This window comes from Equus caballus, chromosome 1 (genome assembly GCF_041296265.1).
Source record: "Equus caballus isolate H_3958 breed thoroughbred chromosome 1, TB-T2T, whole genome shotgun sequence".
Classification (NCBI taxonomy): Eukaryota; Metazoa; Chordata; class Mammalia; order Perissodactyla; family Equidae; genus Equus; species Equus caballus.
Window position 1 is genome coordinate 188,720,370 of NC_091684.1, and position 26,126 is coordinate 188,746,495.

General features: G+C 38.4%; 1 protein-coding gene across 4 annotated transcripts in view; it reads right to left on the minus strand.

The window, feature by feature from the left end:
• The window catches only part of SEC23A (SEC23 homolog A, COPII coat complex component), a 53,750-nt gene extending 28,920 nt beyond the window's left edge, over window positions 1-24,830 (minus strand). The window contains exons 1-12 of one of the 4 annotated variants that reach the window (XM_023624320.2): window positions 24,240-24,830; window positions 20,951-21,192; window positions 19,444-19,501; window positions 19,139-19,225; window positions 18,089-18,325; window positions 15,258-15,337; window positions 14,109-14,253; window positions 7,600-7,758; window positions 6,168-6,283; window positions 3,146-3,269; window positions 1,543-1,623; window positions 136-225 (exon numbers count right to left, since the gene is read on the minus strand). In XM_023624320.2, coding sequence (XP_023480088.1) covers window positions 136-225; window positions 1,543-1,623; window positions 3,146-3,269; window positions 6,168-6,283; window positions 7,600-7,758; window positions 14,109-14,253; window positions 15,258-15,337; window positions 18,089-18,325; window positions 19,139-19,225; window positions 19,444-19,501; window positions 20,951-21,171 — 1,398 coding nt within the window. In that variant the 5' untranslated portion in view covers window positions 21,172-21,192; window positions 24,240-24,830. Of the gene's footprint in view, window positions 1-135; window positions 226-1,542; window positions 1,624-3,145; window positions 3,270-6,167; window positions 6,284-7,599; window positions 7,759-14,108; window positions 14,254-15,257; window positions 15,338-18,088; window positions 18,326-19,138; window positions 19,226-19,443; window positions 19,502-20,950; window positions 21,193-23,588; window positions 24,163-24,239 lie in introns of those variants that run through there. The other 3 variants (XM_023624321.2, XM_001492344.6, XM_005603447.4) reach the window with 3 other exon arrangements.
• Between the last annotated feature and the right edge of the window lie 1,296 nt (window positions 24,831-26,126).

The following is a 26,126-nucleotide window of genomic DNA, read 5'->3' on the forward strand; positions in this document are numbered from 1 at the left end:
ATGACTAACAAACACTCCAAAAGAGAATAAGCTTTGGGTCGTATTTACTATTGGAAAAAAATACTAAATATTCATAACATAAATTAAGTACTTCTTCAAATATATATTTCAATATTCAAATATAAAAAGTCATACCTGATTGACAACCTCAAAATATATGGCCAAAGTTGTAGTGGGACTGAGTCCACATATCTTCCATTGACAAGTGCCACCTGTTCCTATCTCCTGTAAAAATAAAACATAGCATGTGTGAAAGCTAGAGAATACAATTTATTACTATAATATATATTAAGGGGGAAAAGTGGAAAAAAACTCCAGTGAGGAAAAATCCATTTCAGGTTTCTAACTAATCCAATGAATGTTAAAAGCTTAAGATTTTTTAAGATCATATAAATAAATCACAAAATTATTATTTATTATATTAATTATATTATTATTTTTATTATATTAATTATATTATTATATTAACATATAATTATTATTAAAATAAAATTAAGCAATTTTATACAATAAAATTATAAAATAATTTGAATTCTTGCTAAGTAAATTACAAAACAATTGATACAAGTTCTTCATATTGTAGAGTTTAAAAGTATACGCCAGGGGCCGGCCCTGTGGCCGAGTGGTTGGGTTCACGCGCTCTGCTTCAGCAGCCCAGAGTTTCACCAGTTCGAATCCTGGGTGTAGACATGGCACCGCTCATCAGGTCACGCTGAGGTGGCATCCCACATGCCACAACTACCAGGACCCACAACTAAAATATGCAACTATGTACTGGGGGGATTTGGGGAGAAAGAGCAGGACAAAAAAAAGTATACGCCATATAATGAAGTAATTAAAACCAACACTACCCTCCTGTCCAACTATTTGACCTGTGTAAAGAGACACTGATTTAACACACAGTAAACACACATATGAAGACAGGTCCTCTGGATCAGAAGTGCATAATTTAAGCACTCTGATTACCAAGAAAATTTCTTAGATACAAATCTTTACCATGCAAACTGCTTAAAATTAACCTTTAAACTCTGTCATTTTGAAGATAATCACCCACTTTGTGTTATTTGTCCCATCCTCTCTACAGCTACATGATTCTACCATTTTAAACCGTATTATACGTCCACTAGATGGGATAATGAAAAAGGAAGGAAGTGAAACTTAACTCTGGCTAATGTGGATACTTCGTTGGAAATTCCACTAACAAAAAATAAATTTCAGAATTAATTCTGACTTTCAGAAGTCTCCAAATTTCCAAATCATAGCTGCTTTTTTTAAGCACACTGGGTCAAGGAATAACTTAGGCTTAAAAAATAGTAGACTGGTGACAATACAAAAGTTTTCACTTAGGGGTGGATGGGAAAAGGGGTATGAGGAAAGAGCAAGCACAGACAGAGCTATACAGATGGAAGCTGAACCACACTCCACTGAAAAACAGCCCGCACAACAACGTTGAGAGGAATGCCATGGGCTGCCACCTCAGGCCTCTGTTGGTTCTGCCCTGAGAATTAACTGTATTTTCTTTTTAGAATAAAGGTGACTTACATTTTCAGACACACAGGGTCCTTTAGAATTGAGAGAGACACAGGGTCCAATAGCTCCTGAAATCTTTATTTCCCTTGACGTCTGCAAAATAAGAACACAATATACATTTGTGTGTTCAAAGACAAGCTCAAACACTCAACTATAAGTACAGAAGAATAAAAATATTCTTCCATATTTAAAATTTGAAAGTCAATGAAAATATACTAATGTTAAAAATAATCAATCAGTGGGCACTTCCATATTGATAATTCCCAAATTTAAAATCTAGCCCTTACCTAACTTTAATCCTAATCCTCTATTACCACCCACCCATAGGAAGTCTCCATTTGAGAACCTCACCCTCAATTCAAAATTAGATCATACTCAAAATTCACATGTCCTAATCTGAAACCTTAGACACCATCTTTTATTTTTCCTCCCATAGAAAATCTGTTACCAAGATTGGTTTCTTTCCAATTTCCACTGACACCAAAATTTAAGCTATCGTTACCTTCTATCTAAAAAAAATCAGAAAGCCTAACTCAGTTTCTTACCTGAGCTTCTTTTTCCTGACAAATCCTGAATACTACTGTCAGACAAATTTTCCCCAAAACGCTGTTCTTCATTAACCTACAATGGTTTCTCCTGCCTACACATGCATCTCCAAACTATAACCAACCCACATAATTACAACTATTTCCCTTAGATTCCCATACAAATCATCCACTCTCGCTGGGCAGTTTTCCCAAACATACCTTGCTGGCAGCACCTCTGGGTCTCTCCTCACACTGGGCCCCTGACTAAAGCGCACTCTCCTCAACCAACCTAAATTCTGCCATCTTTCCAAAACCAACATAAATCACTACAAAACCATTTATCTTCTAAGATAAATTGTGTCCTGCATACATTCATTTTTCTTCTCTAAACCTTACAGTACTTTTTCTACTGTTATTTCATTCTATCATGTGTTAATCCTGTCTTTCTTTGGAGACTAAATTTCCTTTTAAGGAGACTTGTGCCCTAGATATCCCTTGAGATCTCTACAATTCCCAGCGTCATGCTATATAGGAAGCATTCAATAGATTAACAAGGAATATTTAGTGAAAATTCAAAATCAATGTGCTTGTAATATATCTGTAACTAACACTAAACCTTTGAGTTTTTTAAATCCAAATTTGAAATGAATGATAGAATTAAATAATATCAACAACCTAGCAACCATATAACAACTAATGATTATCTAAATGGACTACAACAGGTTTCTATTAGGTTAGATACCATTTCCTGCGATTATAAAATCATAGCACTAATATAAGCAAATTTAGCACTAAAGAAGAGAAAACAGACTTAAAAAGTTAAACACTACATAAAGAAAAAATGAAGAGTTAAAGGAAATTTTAGCTATCTAATATCTTCTAACAATTATCCAGGAATGCTCAAGTAAAATTTCACTGTACATTTACAATAACATTTTCCTGGTGAAGAAAATCGCTAACTCTGGGTTTCAATACAAAATAACCACTATTTTTAAAGCATATATTGAATTTGATTAATGATATTTTAATGCTATGTCTAAGCCTACAAATTTCTCTCTTGATAACACACCACACATCTTGGTCCTTACCTTTATTTCCAACGTACCACCAAAGCCCATCTTAAACTGTCCATGCATATCTTTGGTGAAGACTCTCTGAAAAGTTTGCTTGAATAAGGAAGTGTTGAAAGAGTCGCCCATTACCATATATCCTCTGCATGCAAAGAACAAAACACAACGTCTGTGACACAACTACTGGGCCCATGTGTTAAAACCAAAAAAGTAAATTACCTCTCAATACTACCAACACATTTTAAAGGTATTTCCTAAAATGTGCTGTATAACCACTAATTTTAAAAACTCAAATACATGAGAATATCCTCACCCACAAATAATCTCAATCCTGAGGGTAGCTGAGTGCCCCTAACACTTGCACTTGTCCTCCGTAATTTACATCCCACATCAAAAATTCAAATGGTACAAAAGGTACACGGTAACAAACATGTCTCTCCTGCCCCAGCCACCCAGTTCTCCACACTGGTGAAGATATATTCTCATTCTTAAAAGCAAATACATATATGTGGTATGTGTATATATGCATATACAGTCATGTGTTGCTTAATGACAGGCATATGTTCCGAGAAACGTGTCATTAGACAGATTTTGTCACTGTGCGAGCATCATAAAGTGTATTTACACAAACCTAGACGGTATAGCCTCCTACACACATAAGCTATTTGGTACTAATCTTAGAGCACCACCGTCATATATGTAGTCCATTGAGACTAAAATGTCATTATGCAGTGAGTGACTGTATTGTCTCTGGGTGTCACATCAAACTCACCAGTGTTCCACCCAGTAAAGGAGAGTACAGGGATACTGAGGGAGCATTTTCACTTTATGCACTTATGTACTGTTTGCTTTTTTGCAGTAAGCATATACCTATTTTAATTTTTTTAAAGTTTCGAAAAACATCTGTCAAATAAAAAATATTCTGAGATATCATTTCTTCTCTAACAGATCAGCAAAAATCACAGATTGACAACATATTCTGTTGGTGAGGCTGTGGAAAAACAGGTACTCTCATTCATTCCTGATGGGAATGCAAAATGGTGCAACTCCAATGCAGGAGGACTTGACAACATCTATCAAAATGACACACGTATTTTCTCTTAAGCCAGCCACCTCACTGTTACGAATGTAACCCGAAGATATTCTGGCAAAACAAAAGCAAAAAGCAAAATATACGCAACCAGGCTATTCACTGAAGCATTATTTGCAATAATAGAAGATTGGAAACAATCCAAATGACCATATATTAGAGACTAGTTGAATAAAATATGGTACATCCACATAATGGAGTAATATACTGCTACAGACATTAAAATTAAAAACATTAAATCAGATCACATCACTTTTCCGCTGAACACTCTCCGATGACTTTGCAGCTCAAAGTAAAATCCAAAGCCCTTCCAAGAGTCAAAAGACCCTCACAAAGTCCCCCTCACTTCCTCCACCGCAGCTACTTTGACCTCCTTACCATTTATCAAACACCCCACGTATGTTCTCAACTTTGCACTGGCTGTTCCCTCTTCTTGGAACACTCTTCCTTCATATATGCACATAGCTCACTCTCTTACTTCCTTAAGTCTTTGCTAAAATGTCACCTTCGATGAGGCCTCCCCATCTCATCCTATTTAGAACTACAAACCCCTATCCTCTTTCCTGACTTAATTTTCTCACTAACATTTATCACCATCTGATATACTACCTACTTTACTTATCTCATCTCCTCTCACCAGAACTGTGTATCCAACATGTGGCTATTTAAATTTACATATAAATCAATTAAAATAAATTATATAACATTAAAATTTCAGTTCCTCAGTCACACTTGCCACATTTCAATGGGACAACAGAGAGAATATGTCCAATAGAAAATTACACTCAACAGTCCTGCACTAGAAGATTAGCTCCACAAGGGCAGATTTGTATGTTTTGGTCCACTGCTATATCTCCAGTACCTTGGACAGTTCAACACACAGTAGGCACTCATCAATATTAGATGAGTGAACTAAATAAATAAACAAACCTGAGAAATGAGTTGACACTGAGTTTTTTAAGCCTAATTAAATTATCCCAAAAATAATGACTGCCAATGGAAGAGGAAGAAACACTTCCCAACTCATTCTATGAGGTCAGTATAACCCTGACACCAACACCAAAGACATTAAAGAGATAAAAAACTACAGATCAAGGTTCCTTATGAAGACACATGCAAAAATCGTCAACAAAACACTAGCAAATCAAATCCAGCAATATATAAAAAGGATTGTTCACAAGTAACATTCATCCCAGGAATGCAAGGTTGGTTTAACATACAAAAATCAATGTAATACATCCTATATTAATAGAATAAAGGACAAAAATCATTTGATCATCTCAATAGATGCAGAAAAAGTATCTAAGAAAATCCAACACCTTTTCGTGAACAAAAGAACTCAACAAACTAGGAATAGGTAAGAACTTCTTCAACCTGATAAAGGCATCTACAAAAACCCACAGCTAATATCATACTTAATGGTGAGAGACGAAATGGTTTCCCGTTAAGATCAAGAATAGGCAAACCTACAGGACAGAAAGTAGATTAGTGGTTGTCTAGGCTGCGAAAGGGAAGGAAGGAGAAGGGGGGAGTGACTGCTAATGGGTACGTGGAGTTTCTTTCTGGGGTGATGTAAATGTCCTACAATTAAAACTATGGTGATAGTTACTTAACCTGTGAATATACCCCAAAAACCATTAAATTGTACACTTTAAACAGGTAAATTTTATGGTATGTGAATTATATCTCAAAAAAGCTGCTAAAATAAATCAACGACTGCAGGATATCAAGATGAGATTTTCAAACAGAATGTGTGCCTTTATAACCACATTTTAGAAAAAACCTAAAGTGAGCTTTACTGAAAGGAGTATCAAAAACTGTTAACAGCTATTACCCTGAAGCAGTAGGTGACGACTGGTTTATTTTCCTGAACTGTCATTACTGGTTTATATTTGTAAACTATCATAATCAGCTTATAATTGCAAAAAGTGCAAAAATTTACATACATACCCAGTAAGGTTGGGACAGCATTTCATCTCCAGGAGACCAGTCTGATCTAATGCACATGCATAGATATCAATAACATGACCAGTTGTGGCAGCTCGATTAGCCAATGCTTCAAAATGCTATGGAAGATTTTTTTAAATCAAATCAAATTAATGTACAAACTTAACCACCCTATAAATCTTTTTTCCCCATTAATAAATCAAAATGATCTAAGAAACACTAAAAAGAACAATCATAATTTAAATGTGATTTGTTCTAATTGAATTTTCTATGTCTCATAAAATGATACATTAACTTGTATAAGTCTAACACTTTCACATTTTCTTTAAAAGCCATTCTTTCTAGATGAACTCCTAAATTAAGCTAAACTTGAAGAGAGGTATACCAACATCTTGCTCTGTGTACAAAAACATGGTAGAAGAACAACACAGAACTCTTTTCCTGGCAAAATCCACACCCATGTAACAAAAACTTCAACACAGAGACAAGGGGCCAGCCCCGTGGCACAGTGGTTAAGTTTAGCACAATCCACTTCAGTGGCCCAGGTTCGCAGATCTGGATCCTGGATGCGGACCTACACCACTCATCAGCTATGCTGTGTGGCAACCCACATATAAAGTGGAGGAAGATTGGCATAGAAGTTAGCTCACAGCTAATCTTCCTCAGGGAAAAAAAAAATACAGAGACAATACCAAAAGCAGTAAGATAAATCCAAAACATTTTTCAAAGCTCTAAGAAAAATTTTAAGCTCAAAAGGAAAATTAGGTGGCAAGAAAAAAACACTCACTAATAGTGAAAAAAAAACTGTTATTAATTACTTTTAAAAATATAATAAATAATGACTACCAAAAAGAAATGAGATAATAGTGCACAAGTAAACTAAAATTGGGAACTCTAGAGAACTGCAAAAGAAAAAAACGAATAGGGACATTAACAAGCAGAACCAACAGAAAGGGTCAAGAATCAATATTAGTGAAAATGTACTAGCACAAACCCAAGTAAGTGAAATTACACGAACAGAAAACAACGCTCAAGAAAGTGATGGACTACCGAAGCTACGAACAATACACACATCTAAAGGACAGCCTCTTGGAAATGAAACATTGGAAAATACAAGAAATTTTTTCTGATGGGAAAGACATTCTTAACATGAATATTATAAAAAGCACACAAAGTTTCTTTCAGGAGTGATCTTTAAAGAGGTACGTACTGGTGTTTAAGTTTTTAAATATTACTACTAAGTTTTTAAATATTTAAAACCAGAGAAATTGTTAACAAATCATTAAGGAAAAAAAAGAGAATATTTCTCCAATTCTAAATAGCAGTAACAGTAACAGACTTCAAAATATCAGATTTCTTATCATAAAATATTTATATTCCTCCTCTTCCATAAATGAATTTTTCTAATAAGGCAAAAAGACAAAACCAAAATTACCTTAGTTCCCTTTTTAACATATTTGGCGTTGTCCTTTTCAATGTCGTGCCATGATCTGATAGGCGTCTTCAATTCATCTCCGACCACCATTCCAGGCCCCTGAGTGGCTGGACCACCAATGAACATCATGATGCGAGCACCAGTGTTGGGAAAAGTACACTAATGGAGAAAGGAACCCATCAAGAGGTTAAAGGAAAACATATGGACAGACACTTCTGATAATGAATTCTGATATACAATTTCTAGAAAACAGGAAAGCACACATTTTCCAGGGAATAAAATAATCAACTGTTTAAAGAGAAATTTTAAAACATGTGTTTGAATACCTTTCTTTTGAAATTCTATTCTAAATAACAGTGCCTTCTTAATTTTAAAATAATCTATAAGCAAGGATGTTCTTCCTGCTTAACCAGCCCTAGACAGGGAGCAGTACAGAAAGAGGAAGAAAAGAGGGCATGTTCTTCTGTTTTGTTGTTTTATTTTTATTTTCTATGTTTAAAACATACGCAAGATGTATATTTCTAATTCAAGTTGATAGATTGAGCACTCCAAGCTACCTCCCCTTCCTTCCAAGATGCCAGTGAAATGAGAGAAAAGGTACTGTTTAATAAAGAAATAAAAAATAAGAAAGAACGCTATCAGTTGACCAGAAATTTTAAGAAATCCAAACAACAGATTAGATTGGATTGACCAAAGAATCAAAAAAAATATACCCCAGATTCCAAGGGTAAACCAGATCTTCCCAAGGGAATACCTTAGAAGCTCTACATTTAGAGTTGAAAAACACAAAAAACAGCAATGGACCAAAGAAGTACAGTCAGGTCCACAAACAGCAGCTAATGACGACACTGTGCCGCCAGCAGCTCGTGAGAAAAGCAGGAAAGCAAGCAATCTGCCCGGAGGAGGTTCTCAGCATAGAAATGGAGATGCACAACAGAATATATGACACAAGAGATATGATCACAACAAACAAGACAACTCTTAAGAGATTCTGAAATTAAAATCACTGCAAAAATAAAAATATCTCAAGGGATGGGCTGAAAAGCATGTCTGAAGACTAAGTTAGAGATATGGAAAATAAAGTTGAGGAGATCTCCCAGAAACGGGACGAAAGAAGGAAAATATGAGGAAAAAAACAGAGATATAAAGAAATACAGAGGTCTAGCATCAATCTCATGAGTTCAGAATAAAAAAGAAAAAAAATAAAGTAAGCTGATGACAGTCTTCAGAATGAAGGGCCACTAAGAACCAAACATAATTAATGAAAAAAGAATCGGACACACACACAGTCTAACGGAATTTCAGAACTCTAAAATTAAAGAGAACATTCTAAAAATGTTTAGTGGGAAAAACGAGTTTCCCAAGCAGGAACAAGATTGAGACTGCATCAAATTATCATCAAAATACTGTGTTAGAATACTAGACAGGAATGGCTCAAGATCCTATGGAAGATTCTTTTGAACCTACAATGCTACAGACACTCAAAGTACAAATGAAGTCAGAGGACAAAATGAAAAAACCTTTTCAGATATGCAAGAACTCAGAAAATGTATAAGAAACAAAAGAGCTACTGAGTACAATCCAAAGAAAATAAGGGAATCTAAAAAAAAATTTTAATGTATCCTAAGACTTTGCTACATGAAAGATCCTCCATCAAGCAGCAAAGCTGCAATGACAAATGATCACAGCTCTTATAGAGTATACAACCACTCTACTTTGTTCCACAATTAACAAGATTTATATAATCATAATAGAAATGCTTTTATTCGCAATTTCTATAAGCAGTTACTGGGCAAAAATGCAGAGTGCACTTTTCAAGCTACATTATACCTTCAGGAAAGAATGTTAATGATATAAACTTTGATAATTTTAGAAATCATATGATGAACAAATCTGGGAGAACAAGGAAGGCTGCCTTTTACTCTTTTTTATACACCCCCGCATATTGTTTGAATGCCCTTATGAGGTGTTCTTATTACTTCTATAACTTTCTTAAACTAGTTTAATAAACAAACAAAAATCCTCTCTTCATTCTGGGTATCCAAGATAATAGCAGTCAAGTAAAGCTGAAACATCAATGAAAAACAAAAACAAATACAAGTATACCAAACACACGCCTTCGTAACTAGAACACAAAGAACATCCAAACTTCAAATTATTTGCAAGTAAAACAACAAACATAAATCCCAGTGAGCTATCCCCCACGCGAGCCTTCACACAGAGCAAGGGCAGTCTGGAGAGAAGCACATGGAGGAAAGAAGAGGGAAGCCAGCAGTCGGCGTAGACCAACTGCCAGATCCAAACGAAAACTTAATAAGGGGCACTGAGGAAAAGCCAGGAAGCAACCGAGAGAATGAAAACGGAATTAAAAAGTAAAAAGGGTCAGCAATAAAATGGTGGAAATGGAAAACAAACAAAGACCCAATTTATACATAAACTGGAGTTCTTAAGGCAAAACAACGAAACAAAACTAATACTTAAAACTATAATCCAAAAAACTTTACGAAAATAAAAACCTGAATAGACATATAGGAAGGGATCACTAGGCACCAGAGAAAATGAACCCACAAGACATTTCCTATTAATACTATTAGATTATAAAGATAAATTCCTCAAGACCTCTAAGCAAAATGATCAAATAATTCACAGGAGCAAGACGATTAGACTGGCATCAGCCTTCTCAAAAACACCAAAGAAAAAACAACAGAACAGCACTTTCAAAAAACTCCAGGAAACAAAGTAAGAACCAAGGCTATTTATATCCAACCAAGCTGTCCTTCAAGTATCAAGGCCATAGAAAAACAGTTTAATATTCAACAGCTTAGGTAATTCTGTACTCTTGAGTCTTAAGAAATTTACTAGAAGACGAATTTTATACAACCAAGGGACGAGGTGGGAATGACACTGCTCTGAGTGTATCTTTCTGTACAACTTACATTTGGAATCATGTTAATGTTTCACTGCACATACACATGTACACGCAAAACAAGAAGGGGATTTTTTAAAAAGAAATGAACAGAATGTACAGCAAATGAATAACATAAATACATTAAGGGGGAGGAGGGTGTGGATAACTAACCCAGTTCACTTTTGAATACAGTCTATTTTGTCCTATATATCTTCAGAACATTAAACAAATACTGAGCTCTAACTCCCAGGTTTCTTTATCACAGAGGTATGAACTAGAAATTCAAAAACTATTCTTTATGTCTTCTAGGACTAAGCAAATGAAGTAAATATATGTTGAATAATGGAAGCCAGTTTCTCATGGTCAGAGAGGGAGTTACAAATAAGGGAAGTGGGAAGGATAGAATAAACTCTGTGTTATTGAGTTGGCACTGGACGTATCTGAAAGAACTCTTGATTTTTAATATATATAATCTTCTGTGGATTTAGTAGAGACATAGACAGATGTATATACGAGTGTGTAGATAAATACGTATGGATGCACACACATATATGGGTGTGTGTAAATATACATTGATACACACATACATATACACATACATCTATCTCTTAGCTCGATCCACTAGGACCCAGAAGCAATGACATTCTAGTAACAATGAGCACACAAAGCATCTAGATCTGCTTGGTGGAACAAAGGCTTCTAAATGGCTGATTTCAGGTCCAGAGCAGGGAATGTATAAGATGAGCCTTGAACATCTTATTGTACTAGAAAGCAAGGAAACAGTCAAACAATGATAGCAACATATAGTAAGGAACCAGAAGCCAGCTTGAAGGGGCTCCTACTGGCAAAATATGGGACAATCTGAGTATCAAAATAATGATACTAAAGGAATACAGTCATGTGCTGCATAACGTTTCGGTCAACAACAGACCACATATACGACGGTGGTCCCATAAGATTAGTAGCATATAGCCTAGGTGTGTAGTAGGCTATACCATCCAGGCTCACGTAAGTACACTCTATTATGTCTGCACAACAAGATCACCTAACAACACATTTCTCAGAATGTATCCCCATCATTAAGCGACCATTACTGTATAACTCATTGCATAAAATAAGAATCAAAGAACCCACACTGAGGGGCCAGCCCCGTTGCCGAGTGGTTAAGTTCGCACACTCCAGTTCGGCAGCCCGGAGCTCGCTGGTTCAGATCCTGGGCACAGACCTACACACCGCTCATCAGGCCATGCTGTGGTGGCATCCCACATAGAGGAACTAGAATGACTTACAACTACGTACAAATATGTACTGGGGCTTTGGGGAGGAAAAAAAGAAAGACTGGCAACAGATGTAAGCTCAGGGCCAATCTTAAAAAGAAAAAAAATCCACACTGATATAAATATATAAATGGGGGAGAAGGGAAAGCTCTTCCTTAAGTAGAAAGCCAACTAATAAATGCAGAAGGAATGATGGAATTACAAAGTCACTATCTGGCACCCATCGTAATAACTCATCAGGCAAGAATCATGAACAGATGCTACAACTAGAGGATCAAAGTTTGACAAGTACACAGGATATCTCCTCAAAAGATACTTAGAATTACGATAGGAAAAATGTAACTTTACAGTGAAGAAATCTGGCAGAAACCACCTTAACCAAGCGATCAAAGCTAACTAACATCAGCAGTCATAAAACAAATCAGTATCACAGGCTTCCTGATATGCTACACTAAGCAGAACACAAACCAGTTCTGTCATATTCCTGCCAGAAGTGCGTAACCTGAATCACTCATGAGGAAAGATCAGATAAACTCAAATTTAAAGTAATCCTACAAAATAACGAGCCTATACTCTTAGAAAATATCAATGTCATGAAACACAAAGAAAAATTGAAGAACTATTCCAAACTAAAGGTCACTAAAGAGACAGGACAACAGAATGCAGTGCACGCTCCAGGATTTTCTTTTGCTATAAAGGGTATTATTGGGGTAACTGGTGAAATCTGAACAGAGTTTACAGATTAGAAAATGCTATTATATCAATTTTAATTTCCTGATTTTAATTGAACTGCAGTCATATAAAAGAATACTTCTGTAATTAGAAATGCACACTGGGGCCTGCCCCATGGCCTAGTGGTTAAGTTCAGCACACTCCACTTTGGCAGCCCAGGTTTGGTTCCCGGGCATGGATCTACACCACTGGTCAGCAGCCATGCTATGGCAGCAACCCACAAACAAAATAGAGGAAGATTGGCACAGATGTTAGCTCAGGATGAATCTTCCTCACCAAAAAAAAAAAGAAAGAAAAGAAAAGAAAAGAATTGCAGACTGAAGTATTTAGAAGTAAAGGGACATCATATTTGTAACTGACTTTCAAATGGATTTTTAAAATTTCTATGTGTACAGTATATAAATATACATATATAGAGAGAGGATAAAGCAAACGTAATAAAATGTTAACATTTGAGGACTCAGAATGAAAAGTATAAGGGAATTCTTCGAACCATTCTTGTAATTTTTCCACATATTTGGAATTATGTCAAAGTAGAAAGTTAAAAAGAATCATGATAGTAACAGATAACTCACTGTATAAAATTGGAAACCATGAGTCCACAGTGATATTAATAACTGAATAAATTCAAAGTTTCATGAGGAATGGGATATTTGCATGGTTCCAAAGATCCTCACCTCCTGATGTTTATTAATTACAAAGGAAAGAGAAGTAAGAATAATTGACCGAGAAAAGCCTAGCAGACACAACCTTAATGAGTGAGCAAAGTGATTATTATCAATAACGGGGCAAATGAAAATCATGTGCCACTTGACAGGATGTAAGAACACAGCATTACTTCTGTGACATTCCTGCCAATGATGCAAGACCTGAATCTAACTGTGAGGCTACATTAAGACAAACCTGAATTGAGAGACATTCTCTAAAACAACTGGCCTGAATCTTCCAAAGTGCTGAGGTCATCAAAGGAAAGGAAAAGCTGAGGAAGTGCTCCAGACGGGAGGAGACTAAACAGACACAGACTAAATGCACGCCTCTGAACTAAATCCTTCTAGTAAAAGTAATTAGCAGGATAATCAGCAAAACTTGAATGAGATCTGACAATTACATGGTAATAATGTATCAGTGTTAATATCCTGATTTTAACAGTCGTGCTGTGGTTATATAGGAGAATATCCTGGTTTACAGGAAATACAACTGAAGTACTGAAGGGGTCAGGAGCATCATGTCAGCAACTTAATCTCAAATAGCTCAGGGAAAAAAAAAAGTTCTTTGCAACTTCTGTAAATCTGGTAGCATTTCAAATTTTTTAAAAACTCTCTAATTATAAAGCTAAGATAATGTGTAGTGTAAAATTTTCAAATTCTACTTAAAAGTAAAATTGCCCTCAGCCTACCACCGTTAATATTTGGGTGAACATCCTTCCAGAATCTTCTCTGTACACAAAAGGATATACTGCAGATCAAACTTTAAATAAATAAAATCATATACTTCTTCCTAGGACCTGATTTTTTCACTCAACATTATCTTGTACATATCATTCCATACACACACACACATCTACATTCCAAAACAGAGCTGTAAGTCACTACCTCAAGTAGCCCTACAGCTATGGAAAGTGCCACCCCAGAGGAACGCAAAGGTCTTTTTCCCTGCGGGACAGGCCAAGGGTCTCGCTGCAGTTCTCCCAGAAGATCTGTGAGATTCATGTCTATTTTCTGTACTGGCTGCAAGAATCTGCAAAACAGAATAAAATAAAGAGCCATTTATAAATGTTCTGTGGGTGAGGGTTTAAGGAACAAACTGTCCACTTTCTTAAAAAGAGAGAAAAATAATTTGAAAACACGGTAGACCAACGGTTCTCAAATTTTTGTGTACACCAGAATCAGTGGGAGAGCTTATTTTCACACAGGTCGCTAGCTCCAGAGTTTTGTTTCAGTAGGTCTGGGTGGGGCCCAAGAATCCGCATTTCAAAGCAAGTTCCCAGGTGTAGCTGTCTCTACAGGTCCAGGAACCACACTGAGTACAACGGCTACTAATGAAATACTCAAACCAACCAGCACTTCAGGACTGCATCTTTCATTGGCCAACCTAGAAAGTTCTAAGGTTACTTAAATAATGATGAGAAGACACAACAACTCAATTTTAGTAATACCACCTCTGATTAGAAAGCTTAGGGGAAGGGCTGGCCCCGTGGCTGAGTGGTTGAGTTCGCGCGCTCCGCTGCAGGCGGCCCAGTGTTTTGTCAGTTTGAATCCTGGGCGCGGACATGGCACTGCTTGTCAAACCACGCTGGGGCAGCGTCCCACATGCCACAGCTAGAAGGACCCACAGCTAAGAATATGCAACTATGTACCTGGGAGCTTTGGGGAGAAAAAGGAAAAAAATTAAATCTTTAAAAAAAAAAAAAAAGAAAGCTTAGGGGAAAAAGCTACCTCTAAGGCTAAGAAGGCAAAATGAAAAGCTTTTGAGGCTCTATTTTTGTTGGCCGCCCTCAACCACAAAAATTAAGTTTTTCTGAACTTAAAAATAAATAGAAAATTAGCAATATATCAAAACTAAAGTAACTCCTTACATTGTAGTGATAAGAAACTAGCCATTCCAATGACGTGATTCTGCCTCAACTCTTTAAAAAGTATACTAATGCAATCTATTTACAGTCCTAAAAATATTTAAGGGTACGGGATGCTTAAAATAGCTGCATGGATTGTAAAATTCTCTTTGCCATATTTAATCATTACCTATTGGAAGGAGGTGGCTGCTGTACCTGAGGACCACGTGTTGCTTGAGTAACGGGTACTTTAGAGAGCCCCAGCATTTCCTGTAAAGAGAGACTTTATGTGATATCCATTTATTTACTCCAACAAAGATGCATCAACTATTTAACACGTGCCAGGCACTGTACTAGGTATCAGAAACACAAAAACAAATAACACAAAGGCTCTTTCCCCAGAAAGCAAAGGGTCCAGTTGGGGAGACTGTCAGGTAAACAATAACAACACAATGAAAGAATCCCCATAAGAAAGCAAAGCACAACGTGCTCTGTGAGCAAAGAGGAAGGCTACTAGCTCAGAAATATTTTACTTCCAATTAACAGTCAAATTAAGTTGACTGTGGCCCTTAAACATCTATAGGTCTTAATTTGTATTCCTTCAACCCTTTAAGCAACTATATCTCAAGTACCCACTGTGTGCCAGGCATCTAGCAGTGAAAAAATATACAGTTCGTGACCTTCCGGAAATTAAAATCTGGTGAAACAGACAGGAGTGAATCAAATCATTAGATAAATAAGTGTAAAACTGCAATTTTTAACAAGCGTTATGCAGGAGAGTACATGGAAACGTGTAAGAGGGATGATAAGGTACACATACTTGTGTATCTATACTTATTAGTTTTCTGACATAACACCTAACCAAACGGCCAGTTTTGTTTTGAATTTTGGATGTGTGCACAATTCCTCTCTAGATACATAAAATAATCTTATTTCACTAAAGTTTTCTTGCATCTAGAAATACTTAGTCATGAAGTAAGAGAGTAAAAGGATATAACAGAAAATCAGAAAGCCTAAAGATTTGCAAAGAAAACACTACTGAATTACTCCTGCTGTAGTCCCATACTGCTAGCAGGAACAGCACCTTATTACTGAGGACTTACTATGTGCCAGATTCTGTGCTAAACCATTTCCTCACAAAACAAAAATGAAGTAGATTTCTTAATCCCTGCTTTACAAACAAAAACTGACCCTCTGAAAGGCTGGGTGACTTGCCTTACGCAACTAGTAAGTGGCAAAGCAAGATATTGATCCAGGTTTTGCTAACAAAGTCCTGTAAGAGTTCACACTATACTGAGTGTTCTCACTTATGTTATTTCATTTGGTACTACTAACAGCCTTGCAAAATAGGTATTGTTTATCCCTTTCCATAGAGGATGAGAAAACAAGCAAAGACATCAACCCAAGATCACACAACTAGGAGAGTTTTAGATTTGAATACAGGAGTATTTGGAGAGCAAAGACCAGGCTCTTTTCAACCAGATGGGTAGAGAAAGAAGATAAAAACATTTTAATAGAGAAAAAAACTTTAGTCTGCAGGCATTCATTGCCTGTTTCAAAAAGGCCAATGTTTTATGTGTTACATATGTATTATATAATTTAGGTAACATGTATTTCTACAATCAGAACATTAAACCACTTTAACTTGTAATTTAAAAACAACATTAATAATGTAAATACTTAAAGGCATAATCCATTTAATTCTCCTGACCTCCCTGTAAGGTAAATACTATTATTATCTCCCTTTTACAGATGAAAAAGCTAAGGCACAGAGAGGTTAGAAGTTGCCCACTTCCTCTCCCATCTCATGGAGGCAGAGGATCCTCCTCTCCACGGTATCCTGCTCCCTGTGCTCCTGAAGGAATCCTTCCCACGTCTTCTGGAACCTGACTGTGCTCAGCTCACGCCTGCTTTCACTCACTCACTGTGGTCTCTCTCGCTTCTCTGTGTAACACATTCAAGTGTCCCTCCTAAGGAAAATCTCTTTACCTCAGTTCTCTCTCTCTCTCTAACTCCCACACTGTTGCCTTCCTTACTTTCAACAATAAACCTTTCAAAAGAACATAGACTCTGATTTTCCCCACTTTGTCAAATCTTATTCACTGTTCATTATCCTCCCCATCCAAAACTGCAAATTCCTCCAGTATTTTCCACATCGGTGAAGTGTAGCACGACCGTCCCCGTCCACCAAGCTTCAAATTAGATAAGTGTAAAATTGCACCCTCAAGATCTCCTTTCCTTTTTCATTTTGGGCTATCTGGACACCTCCAAAGTCTGACTCCATGTGTGTCGACCTCAAGACAGGCTTATCTACCATCTTCTGGGGAGATGTTCTCATCTGGGGGTTATATCAGAGTGACTTACAAAATTTTTCAAAACACTTACCCGCACAATGCTACCGTCCCAACCACCTCCCCAAACAAGCACACACTCACGTCCCCTCTCATGGCCTATCAAAATCTCTGGGCAGAAAAAAGATTTTGGAAAACATCCCCAGACGATCCCAGTGTGCTACACATAACTCCCCTGCCTTGGAAGATAAAGCTTCAACTTGCCCCAAAGATAAAAATGTTGTCCTAGTGTATGACAAAAATATATATTCATAGTTCGTATATTAAGAACTCTGAAGCCTTAAACTCTCTCTCTGCCAAATATGATGTAAGTGTTTAGCCCCTAAGTGAGATGTCCAGAAACAGACGCTAACATTCTCTGGTGGTTGTCTCTCAGTCTTCAGCTTGACTCTTCTAGAAGCCCTCCAAACCTCTAGTAAAATACCTTCAGTTTCACTCTAAATTTTAAAGATACCATTAAAAGTGACGGGTCTTCAATCTGTATGATAACAATTTAAGGCACATTAAAGAAAACTGATACCAACACTAAATTTAAAACCTGTGTTACAACACAATTATATCAGTCATTCATAATAAAAACGTTTTCCAGAAACTTAGGTCCAGAAGGCATTTACAGGCATATCTAGAGTGAGGCTCACGGAGCAGCACTGGAACCACCATCCTCGTTTACCTGCAGTTGTTTGGCAGACAGATCTTTTGTTCCTCTGAAGACATAGCTCTTGGAAATGCCCTCACATCCAAGCTCATGAACCTGCACCATTCTCCCAAAAGTAATAAGTCCAACCAAAGCTGTAGGTGGTAAAAGACTTAATGACATCTGCATAGATTCTTTCAGGGCCTGTAAATCTTCATCTTCCATGCAAGTATCAACCACATAGAGGAATATCAAGGGCATCTGAGGACCACGCTTTTAAAAAATGTTGCAAGAAGAAAAAAATACTGTTTAAAAGTATTAACACCAGCACAACATACAAGGATAATCAGTAGAGGACTAATTAAACAATTTATAGTACATTCATACAATGGAATCCTAACAAAGCCATTTCAGAAATGAAACAGGTTATATATGCATAGAGAGAAATGCAAGACATGCCATCAAGTAAAAAATTAAGTTTAAAAACATTATTTATAGTTACATAGAGGAGACATTCACTTTCAATTTCATTTAACTGCATGAGGTTTCATTTCTTATAATAAGTATTCATTTCTTTTAAAACAAACTGACTGGCTCAACTATGGTTCTGCTTTCTCTACAACATTCATAAAGGATATTATTACTTTCACACTTAAATAAAGAAATAACTATGTAAAGCTGTTCAGAAAGGGAAGAAAAATGATTTTCCTAACAGGGACCAGTGCAGGAATAATTTCATTAATTAGACTCGGGGATATATCATCAGGCTCCAGCATCGAATTGACTAAGTATCTGTGAACTGACCTTTCAGCTACAAAGCAAGAATGATACTTCACTGTTTACTGATCTACTCCATATGGAAAACCCACCACCCCACCCCACAGTCTGCCACCCATTAAATAACTACAACAGAGAAATCACCTTGCTCCAATTGACCTTGACAGTTCTCACCTTTGAAATGCCCCATCAATTCAATGTGAGAATCAAGAATGCCTTTTAAATCATTTCAATTCAACTATTATCTTGATGTAAAGTAAAGTACTGGATATTTAAGACTTTCTTAAAGATTTACTCTTATGTTCTTACCAGAACTACATATTCAATGCTAGAAAACTGAGGTAAAAGTTCAGCAGGTTGATTCATTTCAGATATACCAGCATAAGTAGGCGGAAACTACAGATAGAAAAAAACAAAAGTTTTTAACAAATTATTTGCCAGAAAGAGTAATGAAATTTTAAACTGAAAATAATTATTTCCTGATAATTTAACTATTAAAAAATAGATATTTTCATCACATAAAAAACTATTTCATCTTTCTTTTTAAATATGCATTTTTCTGCATATTTAGACCAGTATTATAGCATTAACATCTGCAACAGGGGTTTTCTTACCTGATTCCTTTGATAACAAAAGTTGCAAGCCCAGAGTTTTGCTCGATAATCCACTTGACTGTTTTAAGAAAAGATACAATAGCTCATGTTTCAGTTCACTTTTGCAATGATCCTAATTTCATTAAAACTAATTTCTTTCTAAAACATGAACAGATTCAAATTGATAGTCAAAGTGATCTTTAAAAGCCATGCATTTTGAGACGTTGCCAATATCTAATCCATACTTTTAACATACACAAGTTCACCTAAATGAATATATTGTAACTTTTAATATATAGAAAATATCCACAAAATTAAGATTATCCTATTTTTTTCTTCAAATGACAGTAACTTCTATACTCAGATCTAGAAAACATTTATTCAATTCAAAAATATATTCATTGAATGCTTAATATGTACCAGATATCATTCTAGATGCTGGTGACATATCAGTAAAGAAGACAGCAAAGGTCCCTGCTCTCATGGAGTTTATATTCTAGAAGAGAAAGACAGACAATAGACAAGCAGACGCATAAGCACAGGAGATACTTTTACATAGTGATAATAAAGATTAAAGAAAACAAAGCAGAATGTGAGAATGTGTTTGGAAGAGCTACTTTAAAAGAAGGCCTTCTTAAATAAACAACTGAAATATAACCTAAATGAAAAGGAACCAGTTACAAGAAAATCTGGGGACAGAGCAATCCAGGCAGAATATACAGCTATTGTACAAGTTGCAAGGTAGGAATAAGTTGGTATATTCACAGATCAGAAAGAGAGTAAGGTATAATGTAGCGAGAATAAGGAAAATGGAAGATACAAGATGAAGGCAGAAATATTAGAGGCTGACTCATACAGGGCTTCATAGGTCTTGATGAGGGGTTTACATTCTTCATGCCAAGTATTAGAACAAGCTACTGGAGAATTTCAATAATCTGATATCCATTTATAAATCTAGCTTTCGGGTGGAGAACGGTCTGATGAAAGACAAGAATGGAAAGAGGGAGACCAGTTAGGAGGATAGTGAAACTGTCCAGGACAAAGACAGGACATCCCAAAGTGGAGTATACCAGCGAAGACTGAGTGGAAGAGACAGCAGTAATGCTCTGCAGGTAGAAGCAACCAGATACGCTAATGGACTGGATAGGGAGAGAGGGAATGGAAAGAGGAATAAAAGATGATTCTTGAGAGTCTGGCTTATGCAACAAAAAATCACAACATTTTCAAACACCATGCCACTCAGTTATGACTTTTCTAATGACACAAGATGGGTTGATATGCAGCCAGCACCAGTATCTAGAGAACACCAATAGGATCTAACGGTTTATAAGGGACAATTTTACATTTGGTCTCTTATCGACTCACTACATCTAGACTGATCTTAAAATCTTACAGCTCTTTGGTTTGACTATCCTAATTTGGAAAAATAACCATAAACAAAAACAAAAACATTTTAATATAAATGAGCAAGAAAAACTACATTTTTAATCATATTGCCATCTTAGTTTTTCCCATATATTTTAATTACCATAAAGGATTCAAAACTGCCCGGCAAGTGGTCCTACTACACAGAACCGGTTCATACTGAATAGGTGGTAAATCAGGCCTCTCCTTCAGCGGGGTAAACAGGGCTGCTACCGGAACGACCATTCTCGTAGCTTCTAGTCGACTTGACGGCCAAACATTCCAACTAAATCGGACTCCATCTCGTTCTTCATTTTGTTGAATGAATTCCAAATAGGTTGTCATTGTAGAGCTTGACACTTATTTCTGCAACAAATTTAAAAGATATTTTCAAATTCTCTCAAGAAAATTCAAAATAAGCTTGTTTTTAAACCCACTTTCAGCAATATTAATTCACTAGAAATTGTGACCAAAATATTTGTCTCAGAAAAAAAATTAGCAAGCAAAATAACCTCACCTATAACAAAATAATGACTCTACAGACCCCAATGCCCATTAGGCCCAGTATGAGGTATTTTATCCTTTTTTATTCACTCTTCAAAAAACTTCAGCAAAAAACAAAGTAAGTGTCCTATTTATTTAACAGTATATAGGAAAGGAAGGCAAAAATGGATGGAAATCTAGATCCTATGTTTTCCATATCAGCCTTGCAAGTTACATTATTCTAATAAAAAGATCATCAAAAACATTAAATTCTAAAATTCATATGGTTTTCAATCTAGAAAATGACAAGTTTCCACTAAACTTGCTAGAAGAGAATGTTTAACAGTGCATAACAAAAAGATTTTTCTAAAACTGGGTACTTCTGTTTTAGACAGGTAATTTTTTTATTGTGCAAATAGAGGACATTTGCGACACAATAAATAAAATGCTTGATAAGTGGAGTTCCTAATGACTTATGCATCATTTAACCTCTTTTGCAGAAACTTAATTCAGAATATTTTTAACATTCCAATTTATGAGATTATTTTAAACTCTAATTTGAAATATACAATTTCAATATCATCATTTAAATTTACCACCAGGGGGAGGAGGATGCTGCTCTGGTTAGGGCTCCATTCAAGAGACATCTCCATCTTGTTACTCTCTGCCTATAGAGGATGCCAGCTTTCCTACCTAGCAACAGTTCTATTTCCTGCTCTCAAACTGCAACAGTGGTTAGTGGGAAGAAAAATGCAAAATTCAAAGGTCTGAGAGGATAAAGAGTTTCAAGTGCTATGTGGCAGGCCAGAAGATTTGTGGCAGAGATGAAGGACATCAAGAACTAAAGAATTACGAAGGTAGGGTACCAAAAGATCCAACATGGATGCTGAAGTTGCTAAGAATGATGAGGGAATGAGGAAATGATTCTAAAATGTAAAAGAGGGAAAGTAAGGTATTATTTGAAAAAAAGCATATTAGATATAATAATAATTTTAATTTTGGAAAAATTTTCAAATAGACTTTGATAATACAAATTACGTAAAGTGAAGCTTAACGAATCTAAGGATCTTAAGCAGCTAAGAGCTTAATTCAATCAGGGAACCTAGTAGAGAAAGGCTCTGACATTAAGCATGAAGACATTTCCACACAGGCAATGGCCAGGTTTAAGCTTCCACAACAGGTAAAAGGACACCTGTAACTCCACACCCCGACTTTTTATTAAGACGACTAAATATCATGTAAGTGATACCTGCACACAATTCCCCTCCTCTTCCTCACTCCTTTTCCTCTCAATCTCTCTGCTCTAAGATCTTATTTGCTCACTAACGCACATCTATTTTATTTCAAAAGCGTCCCACCTGTTTCTTCCTAACTGGCCCGATTACATGGCCATGCACAACACCTGCCTGACTTCCCCCACCTTTCCAAAGTAGGAGTTGCTCAATCTTAAAATCACACCTTCTAGTACAAAATTTGCCAGGCTTGGTCTCATATCCAACAATGGCATATCTGAAATAAAGTCCTCTTATAAGCTAGCTTTTTATAAAATGGCATTATTTGATAAGCACTCTCTCCCCTAAGCATGTTTGCATAAAAGCACAAAGCCAAATAAAAATGATTCAGACACTACATTAGGATGCAGACTTAACATACCAGTCATTACATTTAAAGAAAATAGTACAAAACAAGAAAGACTATTCTAAAGAAACGTCTCACTTTTCAGCACAACTTATATTCAGCGGGAGTTAACTTTAGTTAAATAATTTCTTACGTCATAAGAAGCAAAGTACTTCAGTCACTTTAACCCAGCATATCGAAAATGTGTCCAGAGTATTTTAAAAGGCTTTATCTATGATACAGTTTTCTAATATTCCAATTTTAGCCCTTTTATAAATACCTAAACAAAAAACATCCTAAACTGCAAGGGAAATCTGAGTTCCTTCCACTCAGATGTATTTGTTAACGGACAATTAAACGTGCCTCTCCTAATCTTCAAGCCTACCATCCTCAATGCAGTGTCTTCAACTACTCCCCACCACCAGGTTATGATCTTGGACACACAGCTTAACCTCTCTGATCCTCAATTTCTCATCAGTGAAATGAGGGGTGGGGGCTAGAAAACTACAAGGCTCCTTCTAACTAAAATTCTACGAGTCAATTAAAAATGGTTGAACTTCCAAAATGATGTTAGACTACCAGAGAAGGGAGAGAAGGAATACTTAACATGCATTTATATTTAAATCTAAAACATTTTTTAACTCGTTAATTTGGCTAGTTACCCAAGGCTTTGAGGGGTGGAGGCTGAAGTTCACGTGAAAACGTGAAGTCAACACTCACTCCAGCAATCGATTACAGGTAGATTTACGAAGACTCCTCCGTTCCCACCCACACGGCAGCAGGTAAGACCGGCCGGCTCCGAGAACTGAACCCTACTGGTGTCAAGGCCCAAGGCGCTCCCTTTAGCGGGCACTCTTCTCCTGTCCCCTCAGCTCCCAAGGCCGAACTACGGGTGACGACGTCGCCGCGGTTCAAAGTCTAGGGCACTTCAGATCAGGCAAGGAACCAACCAAACGCACAGGGCGACGAGGGGCCGGCGGGGCAGGCAGGTCGCCCCAGAGGCGGGGCGGGGGTGCGGCGACGTGCCAACCGCCGTCCTTCACCGACCCCCGCACCCGACCCAGGGGAGGTGGGTGAGGGGCCGGGCGCCAGGCCCCGCGAGAACGAGGCGGTGGGTGCGGGGGTGACAGGCTCAGTGCTCGCGGCCGCGCCCCCGGGCCCAGTCGCCGCCCCCGGCGCTCCCCGCCGGCCCGGGCACCGGGAGGGCTGAGCTGGCACCGCCCGAGAACCCGGCCCGCCGCCCCTCCCCCGCTTCCCACTGAGCGCCTGCAGCCCCCGGGAGCCGAGGGCAGGGGGCCCGAGGTCGTCCTCACCACAGTGCCCGGACGAGATCCGCACCGAGGCTGCCTCCGCCCAGCACAATCAGGCCTCCCCGGCGAGCGGGAGCAGCCGTGGCACCGCAGTGAGCCCGCGCCGCGCAGCCCCGCCCCGGCCGCCGCGCCGCGCTCCGCCCCGCCAACATGGCTGTGCCGCCCCGCCACGTCAAGGAGGGGAGGGGCCGGAGCCGAGGACGGGACCTGAGGCGGGATGGGGGGGCCCCGGTGGAGCGGGCCCTGGGGCAGGGGGAAGGAGAGAGAGGTGGGGAAGGAGGGGCCAGAGGCGGGAGCGGGACCTGAGGCGGGCGGGGGGACCCCGGTGGAGCGGGCCCCGGGGCAGGGGGCGAGGAGGGAGAGGTGGGGAAGGAGGGACCAGAGGCGGGGGCGGGGGCTGGGGGACCGAGACAGACCCGGCGGAGGGCCGGGGCCGGCGGCCCGGAGCGCGAGGGTGGGGCTCCAGGGGGGGCGTCTCCCCATCTCCTGCCGCCCTGGGTCCCTCCCTGCGGGTGGTAGGGAGCGTGGGTGCAGCTTCTGTGGCCGCTGAGACCCCTCAGCTCCCCTCGGAGAAATGGAGATGTCTTCGAGGACAGCCTATCCGGTCCTAGAACAACAAACTATATCTCCCCTAAAAAAAACAAAGTGAGAAGTCGGTTCTTTTATTTGGTGCAACAGCCATTTACTGAACACCTACTATGGGCCAGGCGCAGTAGCGATGCTGGTATGGTAGCTATGAGGTAAACAAAACAGGCGAAAACCCCTGGCCTGGAATGATGTACGCATGCCTTATGTATTCCTGGTCAGTCTACTTCTTTCCACCCGCACTGCCTCTGCCAGCCCTTCCCCACCCCCACCCCCACTCCCACTCCAATCTTGGCTGATTAATCTCTTTTTTTTGCGTTTTCTCCCCAAATCCGCCCACTACATAGTTGTATATTTTTTAGTTGTGGGTCCTTCTAGTTGTGGTATGTGGTGATGCCGCCTCACATGGCCTGATGAGCGCGCCATGTCCACGCCCAGGATTCAAACTGGTGAACCCTTGGCCTACAAAGCAGAGCGCATGAGTTAAACCACTCAGGCACAGGCCGGCCCCTTGGCTGATTAATCTTTTTTTTTTTTTTTTGAGGAAGATTACCCTGAGCTAACTGCTGCCGATCCTCCTCTTTTTGCTGAGGAAGACTGGCCCTGAGCTAAAATCCGTGCCCATCTTCCTCCACTTTATATGTGGGACGCCTGCCACAGCATGGCTTGCCAAGCGGTGCCCTGTCCACACCCGGGATCCGAATTGGGGAACCCTGGGCCCCCAAAGCAGAACATGCGCACTTAACCACTGTGCCACTGGCCAGCCCCTGGCTGATTAATCTTGATGTGTTTTCTGCTTCTCTTTCCAAGAAAAGAGCTGAGCAAAATGGGATAGATAGAAACAGGTGGGAAAGATATTCCAGGTCAGCGGTCTCAAGCAACCCCATCCTTCAGTGAGGGATTGCTCACGGAATTAATTCCAGTTATGACCACAACTAAAATCCTGCAAAGCTTAGACCTGTAAGCATTTTATGGAATAGGCAAAAATATCAAAGCCATGTTTCTTCAAAGCTTATATTCATGAGATATAAGATAGGCACCAAACACGTGTTTTTCTTTCTATCATGTGTATGCTAAGGTTGTTTTGTAAGGTAGAAGAGGATGAGTTTGCTTGTCAAATTTTAATAGAATCCTGAAGAGGAAAGGGGAATCAAAAGCCAAAATTCAGTGCAGGCCTGCAAATAAAGTGGGCTCAGCGTGCTCCCTTAATGGGGATTCCTAACTGGACCCACAGCAAGTAAACAGCTGTGGACAATGGTTGTTAAAGGTGGAATAAGAACATTCACAAAGAAAAAACAAGATTCA